The following is a 10,939-nucleotide window of genomic DNA, read 5'->3' as shown; positions in this document are numbered from 1 at the left end:
CGCCGCTCCATCCTTTCCCTCGACACCACCCTTCTCCGAGGCCACCACAGACACAAGGGCTTTGTCGCCGCGCCCTCTGCCCGCCCGCTCGCTCGTCTCGCCTCTCCCTAGACAAGTCTTCTGTTGGCGCCCCGCCATCTCCTCGGCCTCAGCATCACCATGTCGCCCGCCGCACTTCTCACTCGCAGCTCCGCTCCGTCTTGCCTGCGCGCCACCACCGGCCTCAAGGCTCTCTCCAGGTCGCAGGCTCTCTTCTCGTGCGTCTTGACCACCATCTCCTCCCAATTCTTCCATCTAATGCTGACATTGGACTTTGCGTGCACAGACGGTCGACCCCAGCCCTCTCAGCCCTCGCCCGCTACTATGCCTCCAAGAGTCAGTCGAATAACTATCCAATCCCTCCAATTGCTCTCTTGAGCCATTCTGACACCACTGTCAACAGGCTTCCCCCCCCACACCGTCGTCACCATGCCGGCCCTGTCGCCGACCATGACGGCCGGAAACATTGGCGCATGGCAAAAGAAGCCTGGCGACTCCATCGCCCCCGGCGACGTCCTCGTGGAAATCGAGACCGACAAGGCGCAGATGGACTTTGAGTTCCAGGAGGACGGCACTCTTGCCAGGATTCTCAAGGAGACGGGCTCCAAGGACATTGCTGTTGGCAGCGTAAGCAACACCTGGTCAAAGCTCGGAAATGTTGACTGACGCGGATAACAGCCAATTGCCGTCATGGTTGAGGAGGGCGCCGACGTGTCTGCTTTTGCCGACTTCTCGGTCGAAGACGCCGGCGGCGACAAGTCTTCTGCCAAGGAGGCCCCCAAGGAGGAGGCTCCCAAGGCTGACGAGTCCAAGCCTGCGCCCGCTGCTGAGGAGGCTCCCGCTGCCAGGGAATCCGAATCGACTGGCGGTCGCCTGCAGACTGTCCTTGAGCGCGAGCCCACTCTTTCTCCCGCCGTCAAGAAGGCCGCTCTCGAGAAGGGTGTCCCCGTTACCCAGATCAAGGGCACTGGCCCCGGCGGCCGTGTCACCATCCAGGACGTTGAGAAGTTCCAGGCCGCTGCCCCCGCTGCCGGCGCTGCTGCTGCTTCCTACGAGGACGTTCCTGCCTCCAGCATGCGCAAGGCCATTGCCAACCGCCTGAAGGAGTCTGTCCAGCAGAACCCCCACTTCTTCGTCTCGTCCTCGGTCTCTGTCTCCAAGCTCCTCAAGCTGCGCGCTTCTCTCAACGCCTCGGCCAACGGCGCCTACAGGCTGTCCGTCAACGACTTTCTGGTCAAGGCCGCTGCCATTGCCGCCCGCAAGGTCCCCGCCGCCAATTCGTCTTGGCGCGAGGTGGATGGCCAGGTTGTCATCCGCCAGCACAACGACGTCGACGTTTCCGTCGCCGTCGCCACCCCCGTTGGTCTCATCACTCCCATTGTCAAGAACGTCAACGGTCTTGGCCTCCAGAGCATCTCTTCCCAGATCAAGGAGCTCGGCAAGCGCGCTCGCGATGGCAAGCTCAAGCCCGAGGAGTACCAGGGTGGCACCTTTACCATTTCCAACATGGGCATGAACGACGCTGTTGAGCGCTTCACTGCTGTCATCAACCCGCCTCAGGCCGCCATCCTCGCCGTCGGCACCACCAAGAAGGTCGCTGTGCCCGTCGAGAACGAGGACGGCGAGCTTGCCGTTGAGTGGGACGACCAGATTGTGCTGACCGGCTCGTTCGACCACAAGGTCGTCGACGGCGCCGTCGGTGGCGAGTTCATGAGGGAGCTGAAGAAGGTTGTCGAGAACCCTCTCGAGCTCCTCCTGTAAAGCAAGCTGGGGCGAGGAACGCGGCGGTAAGGAGCGGCGACGCTGGCTGGCACGATGCACGAGCAACACTTTAAAGAGCAGCAATGAAAGCGACCAGAAGGAGTTTTTGGCTGTTAGTTATCTATCCCCCATCCCTGTTGTAAATCTACCCCGTATTTTCCCCCGGGCTAGTTTTCCCTTTCCTTCTGATCGTCCGTACTAGAACATTTCCCCCCCTTTTCTTTGTTGGTGGTCTGGCTGTGAGAGAAGGCGCAGCGTCGCGTCGTCGGGTGTGGCAGGCGGGCATGCAGGCAGGCAGGTCGTTCTCGTGTGCTGTTCTTTTTGGTCGAGTTGAGCTGCAGTTTGTACCAAAAAGTCATAGTCATCTTCTCCATCCCCCATCCATGTCGAGAAATCATACCCCCAACTGAACAAACATTGAGCGGCAGCAGCACCCGAGGACGCCTGTGGCGCCTGGAAGCAAGCATATAGGTGGTCAGATTCATTTTTCCGTCGGATCACTTAATGATAGAACGGTGATGTCCTTTAGACTACATGACTGCTGCCTTTTGTGGAGGTGTTAAAAGGGTCGGCGCGTGCTTTTTGTGCTGGTGGTCCGCTGGATGGTGTGGCTACAAGATGGTCGAAGGCTCGTCGATCATGGAGGGAGCTTCTCGTCCGCTCGAAGCCCGTCGCGCGTCGGCCAATCTGAACACGCCAATTACCTTCCTACGCATCCTCCTCCCCCAAAACATCCCTCCGCCACTCCCTCCAAACCGCCTCCCGTCCGCCCCCCTCCCCACACACCACGCCCACGGCCGTCCCCGCCAACGCCTTGCCCACGCGCAGCGCCAACGCAAACGCCTCGCGCGTCCCCACCGCGCCCTCGAAATCCGGGCTATGCGGCCCATTGCCCTGCGCGCCGGGCCGGATCCAGAACCCGGCGCTCAGCGACGGCAGCGCGTACGACACGTCGCCCTGATCGGTACTGGCGTTGCTATGGCCCTGCACGGCGTCGACGCCGGGGTCGGGGATGGCGCCGCCCAGCGCGTTGAAGCGCGCGCGGTACAGCGATGCCAGCACGGCGTTGGGGCGGTGGTCGGCGTAGCTGTTTTGGTGCGTCAGGGCGAGGCGCGCGCCCGTTGCCGTTGCGCCGGCGGCGAAGCAGTTTCTCACTTTGGCCAGCAGGACGGCCAGGCGCGCGGCGGACGCGGCGCGGATTACGAAGGTGCCGGCTGCGTAGGCGTGGATTATGTTGGGCGCGAGTCCGCCTGATGTGATGTGCCCTTGGATGATGTCGGCGGGCTGCGTCTGCTGCCGCAGCACGGATAGCGCGTTGTACGCTGTGATGAGGGCGTCGAGCGCGTTGATCTGCGGCTGTAAGTCAGTGGTGCGGAGCGTAGGAGACGTGCTGCTGTGGGAGGAGGGGGACGGCGCGTGAGGGGGGTGTGCTTACGCCCAGCCAGGGGTTGGCGGCGGCGTGCGATTCGCGGCCGAAGTATTCGACTTTCAAACGCGTGTAGGCTGTCGTTGTCATGAGTGCACTGTCGGGCGTGATGCCGGGGTGCGATATCAGGTTGAAGTCGACTTTGTAGTCGGTGTACGCGCCGGCTTTGATCAGCTTGATTTTACCGCCGCCGCCTGCGAGCGCTGTTAGCGTATGAAGTATGAGATCGAGGGAAATCTCCTGGAGAGTGAGGGGGTGATGTCGTTGTGGAAGAAAAAATTGTCCTCAAACGCTTTGCTTTGGGGGAGAAGGGACTGGACCGGAGACATCTCAGGGCTAGACTGATTTCTCTCACCTTCTTCCGCCGGCGTTCCAAAGAGGACTACTTTTCCTGGGAGCTGGTTCTTTTCCATCACGGCGGCGGCAGCCAGAGCACCTGATACAGATGCCGTTGCGATCAAGTTGTGGCCACAGGCGTGGCCGATTTCAGGTAAAGCATCTGTGCACAGTATCAGATGCTGCTCTTCACATCGGGTTCTCTTTGATCAGTCTGTTCTCTTTCTGAAGAGAGGAGTCGAAGAGCACGAGATGGGAGGGAAAGAAAGAGGGCAATTCACCCATCTCTGCATTAAAGGACACCACTGTTCCCTTCTTCCCCGAATCCCAAACCGCCACCCACGCCGTCTCCATCCCGTACACATTCAACTTGACGCTCCATCCGGGGCGCGTCTTGAGAAACGACGTCAGCGCCTCTGCAGCAATCTTCTCCTTGAACCCCAACTCGGGGTGGTCGTGGATCGTCTTGTTGACGGGCCACAGCGCGTCTGCCAGGTCATCGACGAAGGCGCTAATGTCGTCGAGGTAGTCGGGCGTCGTATTCGGATCTGGTTGGGCTGTTGGCGTCGAAGGAGATGAGACGAGCACCCAATCGTCGTCTGCCATATTTCTTTCTTTCATTCTGGGCTAGGATTGGTGGTGTTGCGGGGATTGGCAGACGGCTGTGGCTGCGCGAGATGCAGTTGATGGGATGATGCAGGGAGTGTTGGTGGTTGGTGCAAGGCATGGCACGGCTCGCCCAGTTAAGCTTATCCCCCGCTCGCTTGCCCCACTCTTGCGGGTGCCCCGTTTGTCTAGTACTCCCGCCGTACCTTATCTCGTCGTCACCTCATGCCGGGACGACGCTTGGCTTTGCCGAATCGTCACTGTTGGATCCACACGAGTGAGTTGGTTTGTTGCTTTTTGCTGTTGACGGCATCACGGCTTGTGGGATGCTGCCTGCTGCGCAAACTGTGCCATTGGGTCTGACTACTCTGCAGCGGAATCTGAGCCTATCTACAAAGACGACGAGATTCGCGTCGTCAGCTTGTCCAATCCATCAGTGTGCCAGGCCTGAAAATTATTCTCGAGGCTGTCGTTCAGCGCCTGAATGTACGCCGGGACTCCACCGACCCTGCAATCAGTCAGCGTCGACAGCGACAAACACCAGTCATCGACATCACTTACCAGTTGAGCGGCTCAACCCTTCTCCCAGGAATGTTGGCGCCTTGATACCAGCTCTTTGCTTGCGGGAAAAGGCTGCCGTACCACTTCTCTTTAACCTTCTCCCCCCACTCGTCCTCGACTTCCTTCTTCGCCTCGAATCGAGTAATCCCCTCCTGTCTCAGCTTTTGCACCGCCTTGTCGATGAACTCGCCCTGAATTTGCGTGCACGTAGGCCCATTGGCAAACGCCGTCGGCGCCTGCGGTCCATACGTGAAGAAGAGGTTGGGAAACTTATTCAGCGAGATGCCCATTGAAGTGCGCAAGCCATTGCGCCAGTGCTCGCCAATGGTGCTGCCGTCGGTGCCGCGGACGTCGAGGCTGGCCAGCCCGCCCGTCACGGCGTCGAAGCCCGTCGCCAGCACAATCACGTCGAACTCGCGGAGCACGCCGTCGGCGGTGCGGATGCCCGTTTCGGTGATTTCAGCGATGCCGTTTTTGTTGACGTCGACGATGGAAATGTGCGGCTGCGACACGACTTCGTAGAAGTTCTGCTCCAGCGACGCCCGCTTGGTGCCCCATGGATGCGGCTTCTTCTCTGGCGCCAGCAGCGCTGCTTTCTCCGGGTCCGGCACGCGTGCCAGCACCGTCTTGCGCCAAAAGTTGTAGCCTTCATCGTTGGCCGCCTCGTCGAAGAGAAAGTCGCGGAAGTTGCCAAACCAGAAACGGAAACCGCCCTCCTCGATCATGAGCCGGTGGTAGAGCCTTTCGCGCTCCTCGGGCGTCGCATCGAACGTGTCTTGCTGGTGAAAGTCGAACGTGAAGCCGGAAAAGGTCGTATAGGACTCTCGGTGCGCTCTTGCGTAGACACCGTCTGCCTTTTTCTTTTCCTCCTCGACTGGATCCAACGGCCGCTGATTCATGGGCAGACACATATTCGGCGTCCGCTGGTAGACGGTCAGGGACTTGGCGTCTGGTCCGGCTTCTTGGATTGTCTGGATCCCAGATGCCCCCGTCCCAATCACTGCGATGCGCTTGTTCTTCAAGTTGACGCCCCACTGTGGCCACTGGGCCGTGTGGTACATTTCTCCTCGAAAGTCTCCAAGTCCCTTCATCTTGGGCACGTAGCGCCTCGACGCAAAACCAATTGTCAGGACGAACCAGCGACAGCGGACCTTGGTACCATCGGAGCATTCGACCAGCCATTTATTCCTGGCCTCGTCGAAACGAGCCGCATCAACGTTGCGGTTGTACTCAATGTCCTTCAGAAGGTCCCACTTCTTCTCGACGTGCTGAAAGTAGCGCTTGAGATCCTTCGAGTCGGCATAGCGCTCCTTGAACGTAAAGTCCTCGTACAGCTCGGGCTCGAACAGCTGGTAGATGGGCGTGTCGCTGTCGACCCGGGCGCCGGGATACTGGTTCCAGTGCCAGATACCGCCGCTTGCGGGCGCCTTTTCGAAGATCTTGGCTGAGAGACCTTGTTTGCGTAGTCTGCGGTCTTTTAATTGATGTTGTTCAGCGTGAGCAGGTGGCTTACTTGTTCATCAGCGAGAATGCACTGAAGCCGGCACCCACGATGAGCGCGTCCAGCTCTCGCACGGGCTGACCCGCTGTCTTGTCGTCATACATCTTGATTAGATTGGATGACTTCGATGAGGAGGAAATTGGAATGGAAGAGTCTATCAGAGACCAAAGCGCGCAGAAGAAATCCTCTGGCAGCGGGAGCAGCTCAACATAAATCGACAGTGCTAGCCACGAAGCGGACACCGGCTAGTAGACTGTCGACGGCCGTCTTTAGATACGGGTAGAAGGAACAACCCCACATCTGCAAGCATGTCTGCACTACATGTCGACCACATCAAAGCCAACCAGCGCGTTAGCTCCCATGTAGTACCCGTGGGACACTGATAGCTCGCGCCGGGGACCACCAACGCCTTGTTGGGCGACGTGACTGGTCAATTGCTGCAGGCTATCGCCAATCATCCGGCGCCATCCTTGTGCGGTAGGTCAGACTTGCTCGAAGCGACTCCACGGTGGTGCGCTGTAATGACGCAGATGTCGGATTCAAGAGAGCCGGAGACGCCGTGGCGCCTCTTCCCCAGCTTCAGAGCAGCCTTGAACACAGCAGCTACAATGCCTCGTGAAGAGAAGCCTGGTATACTCGACGCGCAGTCGGCCACGAAGAGGCTCTGCGCTGCCATGCACGACAAAGATAAGACTCCTGCGCTCCAGTAAGCTCCACACGACTCGAGGGAAAAGGCAATTCTGACACTGCCGCGTCCAGGACAGCCATGCTTTGTGGCCGTGTCCCGAGTGCTTGGTACGCTGCATGACATGCGGGGGTCTTGTCTGCTGCATCCTCGGATGCGGCTTGCGGGGAAAGCTGACGTGTGGCGGAGCTTGCATGCACCTCTCCCCGTTTGTTTGGGGCGTTGTGTGATGTCGCGCTTAAACGGCACTGCGGAATGAATTCACGGCCTTTGCCATGTTGGCTCAATGTGGTGTGGTGTGGAGTTTGGTCGTGCTCGAATCGTGGAATGGTGCGTACGTGATTGATGATAACGGCAAGTCCCCCTAATTGACCCCTGCGGATGCGTCGACACGTCGTTGGGATCTGCAGTCATGAAATGCTGTGAGTGCGAGTAGATTACTCCCACTTCTCTATCAACTCCACAAGTCCGATCTTTGTGCTTGGGGGCCGCCGACCACGTTTGTTCCAAGACAGAGCCGATTTGCCAACAACCTCGCGGCCACCTTGTCCTGCGAGAACAGCCATTTTCAAGACCAATTTGTCGTGAACTGGGCCCATGTTTTGGCGAATGGAGGCTTGAATCGTCGGATTTGTGAAGCAAGTCCCTGTCTGGGTGGACTTTGTGCTCCGAAAGATGCTGACTTCTTGATACGAGGTTGACACGAAAACGAATAATGGCGATGTAGGCTCACCTGCAGCTCTCTATCATGTCACCGAGATTTTGAGTCGATCACGTCGGGGGGTGCAATCCTTCCATTCTGTTGAGCCTCTGCACTTCCCAGCCTGTCTGTTTCATTTTTTGGGCGGCTGCTCGGCCAATTCGCTCGCCCTGTCATCTTTTTACTCCAACCGCTGACTTGCTCTAGCTTTCATCACCTCAAAAGACCCAGCTGCCGTTGTTGCCAGTCTTCTTGACCCAGAGAACGGCATCGGCAGGCGTCGCAATGCAGAAGTACTCGTCCAAGTCAAAGAACGCGACCGAATCGGCGACCTCCAGCTTGCCGCCCGAGTGGGGAATACCTTGTCCAGGAAATGACGGGATGTAATAAGCCGAGTACGGATGGTAGACTTGACCTTCGGAGCCAGGGACCGCCTACAGTCCGTCCTTCAACACCAAGTCTTTTCCCCCGGAGATCTTTTCGAACTCGCGAATGGCTTCCCAATCGCTCCCCTCCCGTTCGTGTTGCTTGCTGGAAACGGTGCATGGAACGCGGCGGACTTTAAGAGCAGAGTTGGTTAGCTTTCTCGGAGTAGAGGACCTTGAGGACTTACCGAACACAGTGGGGTGTGGAGCCTCGCCGTTGATGGCCTTCAGAGTTTCCTTCAGCTCGCCGGCGGCAAGCTCGATGATCTTCATGCGAATCCCGTGGTTCTCGATGGCCAGGTCCTTTGTGAGCTTTGCGCAGCGGTCGAGACCGTTCTCCGCCGCCTGCATGCGAGCGAAGTCTTCCCAGATGGAGTCGTAGGTGGAATTTTCACGGTAGTCGTCGTCGTAGGTTTCGAAAAATTCGGCCAGCAGAGGCATCAGTTCGTCGAAGTAAGCAGGGGACGGCATCGGCAGACACCGCACAGGAACCTCGCGGAGCACGTTCGAGACTTCGGCCGTGATGGTCTCCTGATTGTTGAGGTTGCCTTGGAGCGTGGCGTTCTCGCTCCTCAGGCCCTGGATTATCCTGCTCAGTCGCCTGCTTTCGGACCGCTTGAACCGCTTTGCGTCCTCCAGGAGACCGCGCATCTTGGACGAGTCCCTCTCAAAGAGCGAGGTCATGGTAGGCAAAACTCTTGAAGCGTTGGCTGAGGATTGGTAAGAGGTCTGCGCCGTGGTCCGTTGTCGCCGTCTTATATACGCGAAGGAAGATTGCGAGAAAGGTTTGGTATAGTCAGTAGAGGGTGACGGTTGAAGACGATAGACGGCGCCAATGCGGGACAAGATTTGAGTGGTGGTGCTGGAAAAGAAGAAGAGTAGCGAGAAGGTGAATCAAGAGAAGTAGGTAAACACCGCCTGAGCTTAGGCCACTCCGCTTCCCCAAATGGATGATTCACTTTGGCTCACAACAGATGAATTTAGGGAAGTACGCTGTCGGTTTCCTGAGTCAGAAATCTGACAACAACAGTGGATAATTAACACTCTTGGTGCCTGGCCTGACTGTTAAATATGCGCAATTCCTCAAGCCACCTTTCATGTCACAATGAATGGGTCATTTCCATCAATGGAATCTTCCTGTCTCGAGCCTGCCGTCCTGCCATCAACGCAAAATTGTAATGCCCCAAGCGATGCCCTTCGCAATCCGCATGCCATATCCTCCTGCAGCCTTCCACGCGTCATGACTGTCGACGTAGGGGACGACATCTTCCGCAAGTCAAGTGGCCAAACCCGTGTGCGCGATTCTCATACCGAGGAAACCAAGAACAAGGTCAAGTCCTCAGCAGAGCTTCTCTGCCTCCTCCAATCCCGTAAGTGAAATGCACATCGGGCTGGTTTGATCGCCAGACACTCCAGACTAGACTCAGAACACTTCTTCTCTAAATTAGAGCTTTTAAGCAACAGTGTTTGAGGTACTCACCAAAAGCATCCGCATTGGGCGGCTCTCCGTGCACCGTCTCGAGCCTCTTCCTCTCCTCGCCAGTGGCACGCTGGACCCATAAAGCACGCAGCTTGTAGTTCTCGATCGCCAATTCTCTGATCTGGTACCCACAGTCGAACATGACACGCAGCGCGGACTGCGCACGCCCAATGCCCCTCCAGATCTCCTCAAATTCAGAAGCCTCGTTAAAGAGCTCTTTGTTGTTCTCCATGAATTTGGCGAGCTTAGGGAGCAGTTCGTTGTAGAATGCGGCGTATGGAAAATCGAGCGACTTCATGGGTGCTTGCGCAAGAAAGATTGTCACCACGCGGGGCATCGATGCTCCAACTTGTTGAGCGGATTTTAGCTTGGCGTTTTCGGATGTGAGCCTGTGGATAATATTGCGAAGCCTTGCCATCTCCACTCTCCCAACGGTGTCAGTTTGCCCCAGAAGGCCCTTGGCATGGTTGCGTTGCTCATGGAAAATCTGATTCTCGTTAGAAAGCGAAACGTTACCCAACGATGCGGCGAGCTGGTTGAGATCGTCTGGGGTGCTCATTTCGGCAGCGTTGAATTTGTATTTTGGCGAAAGGAAGAACGCGTCGATGACGTCACCAGAGAGGTTTCGATGTGGACTCGTTCGGAGAGCGGGAGGACGTTGGGTTGAATGTTTCGAGGAGCAAGGTGATGGCGGTAGAGGGGCTTAAGTGTACTGGCCGGAGCTTGGACCGCTTGGATTTGTTGACAACATGCTGCTCACTTTGGTTCACTTCGAAAAACCACCCAAGGGACAAGCGAAAGTTGGCTGGGTGCTTAGTAAGTATGATCCAAGTTCAGTAAGTCATACACAGGGCCATTTCGCAGCTGTGTTGAGCCTCAAGATGACTCCTTTTATGATCACTGCCAGGACAATCCAGGCTGGGTTTTCAAGCAAATCTGGTTTGCTCTCGCTGGCAAGCCTCAAGCTTGGCTTCAAACTTTCAGTCAGATATCGCAAAGAGTAGACGTCTCCCAAGCAGACTTGGCATATTGCTATAACAGTGAATGCCTTCATCGAAAGTCTCCCACTGTCTTGTCGCCTAGAAATACACGCATGTTTTGATTCAAACCGCCGCAGTCAATCACTTGACTGGTTTGGAGGTGGAAGGTCTTCGTTACTGAGACTGTCTATAAATTCAGATTCAACTCCTGGACAGAAGACTCAAGTTGTGGCTTGTATACAGCTGGGAAGGTGATCGAAAGCTGCAGTCGTCAGAGTCAATTGCTCTTTCATTTTGGCCTTTATCTGATGTGAAACAATGTGAAACTCTTCTTTCCTAATCTGATAACAAAAGGATCTAAGCTTTTGGCGCTTCGGATATTATACCGTCTTGCTCAACTGCCTCGCTTCTTTCCACTTCTCATCCTCATCCTCCCCGA

The 10,939-nt window shown here is 56.8% G+C and overlaps 4 protein-coding genes across 4 annotated transcripts; 1 reads left to right on the top strand and 3 right to left on the bottom strand.

The window, feature by feature from the left end:
- Positions 1-21: 21 nt before the first annotated feature.
- Positions 22-2,067, top strand: J3D65DRAFT_277630 (pyruvate dehydrogenase E2 component). Its single transcript, XM_066795030.1, has 4 exons — positions 22-257; positions 326-375; positions 443-666; positions 718-2,067. The coding sequence occupies exons 1-4, from the start codon at positions 160-162 to the stop codon at positions 1,798-1,800; spliced, it is 1,455 nt and encodes a 484-aa protein (XP_066656642.1). The 5' UTR covers positions 22-159; the 3' UTR covers positions 1,801-2,067.
- A 329-nt stretch (positions 2,068-2,396) lies between these two features.
- Positions 2,397-4,501, bottom strand: J3D65DRAFT_277624 (uncharacterized protein). The gene is made up of 4 exons (XM_066795029.1): positions 3,844-4,501; positions 3,582-3,725; positions 3,236-3,420; positions 2,397-3,150 (listed from the first exon to the last, which is right to left on the bottom strand). Exons 1-4 carry the CDS (start codon positions 4,181-4,183, stop codon positions 2,509-2,511), a joined length of 1,311 nt encoding a protein of 436 aa, XP_066656641.1. The 5' UTR covers positions 4,184-4,501; the 3' UTR covers positions 2,397-2,508.
- A 57-nt stretch (positions 4,502-4,558) lies between these two features.
- J3D65DRAFT_550657 (cyclohexanone monooxygenase) lies at positions 4,559-6,334 on the bottom strand (the record flags this gene model as incomplete). Its single annotated transcript, XM_066797005.1, has 3 exons — positions 4,559-4,676; positions 4,730-6,196; positions 6,243-6,334. 3 exons carry the CDS (start codon positions 6,332-6,334, stop codon positions 4,559-4,561), a joined length of 1,677 nt encoding a protein of 558 aa, XP_066656640.1.
- Positions 6,335-7,833: 1,499 nt separating this feature from the next.
- On the bottom strand, positions 7,834-10,079 carry J3D65DRAFT_666099 (uncharacterized protein; the record flags this gene model as incomplete). Its single annotated transcript, XM_066802891.1, has 3 exons — positions 7,834-8,024; positions 8,229-8,750; positions 9,521-10,079. 3 exons carry the CDS (start codon positions 10,077-10,079, stop codon positions 7,834-7,836), a joined length of 1,272 nt encoding a protein of 423 aa, XP_066656639.1.
- Positions 10,080-10,939: the final 860 nt, after the last annotated feature.

The sequence above is a fragment of the Phyllosticta citribraziliensis genome (assembly GCF_038025025.1).
Source record: "Phyllosticta citribraziliensis strain CPC 17464 chromosome Unknown J3D65scaffold_4, whole genome shotgun sequence".
NCBI classification, from domain to species: domain Eukaryota; kingdom Fungi; phylum Ascomycota; class Dothideomycetes; order Botryosphaeriales; family Phyllostictaceae; genus Phyllosticta; species Phyllosticta citribraziliensis.
Note: the sequence above shows the minus strand (reverse complement) of the source record. Positions and strands in the feature narration are given on the sequence as shown.

Excerpts from the sequence above, each read along its gene's own strand:
- J3D65DRAFT_277630 (XM_066795030.1), top strand. The coding sequence starts at position 160 with ATGTCGCCCGCCGCACTTCTCACTCGCAGCTCCGCTCCGTCTTGCCTG. Across the intron at positions 258-325 it reads AGGTCGCAGGCTCTCTTCTC|ACGGTCGACCCCAGCCCTCT; the intron begins GTGCGTCTTGAC and ends TTGCGTGCACAG. Across the intron at positions 667-717 it reads AGGACATTGCTGTTGGCAGC|CCAATTGCCGTCATGGTTGA; the intron begins GTAAGCAACACC and ends CGCGGATAACAG.
- J3D65DRAFT_277624 (XM_066795029.1), bottom strand. The coding sequence starts at position 4,183 with ATGAAAGAAAGAAATATGGCAGACGACGATTGGGTGCTCGTCTCATCT. Across the intron at positions 3,726-3,843 it reads GTCCTTTAATGCAGAGATGG|ATGCTTTACCTGAAATCGGC; the intron begins GTGAATTGCCCT and ends TACTGTGCACAG. Across the intron at positions 3,151-3,235 it reads CCGCCAACCCCTGGCTGGGC|ATCAACGCGCTCGACGCCCT; the intron begins GTAAGCACACCC and ends TTACAGCCGCAG.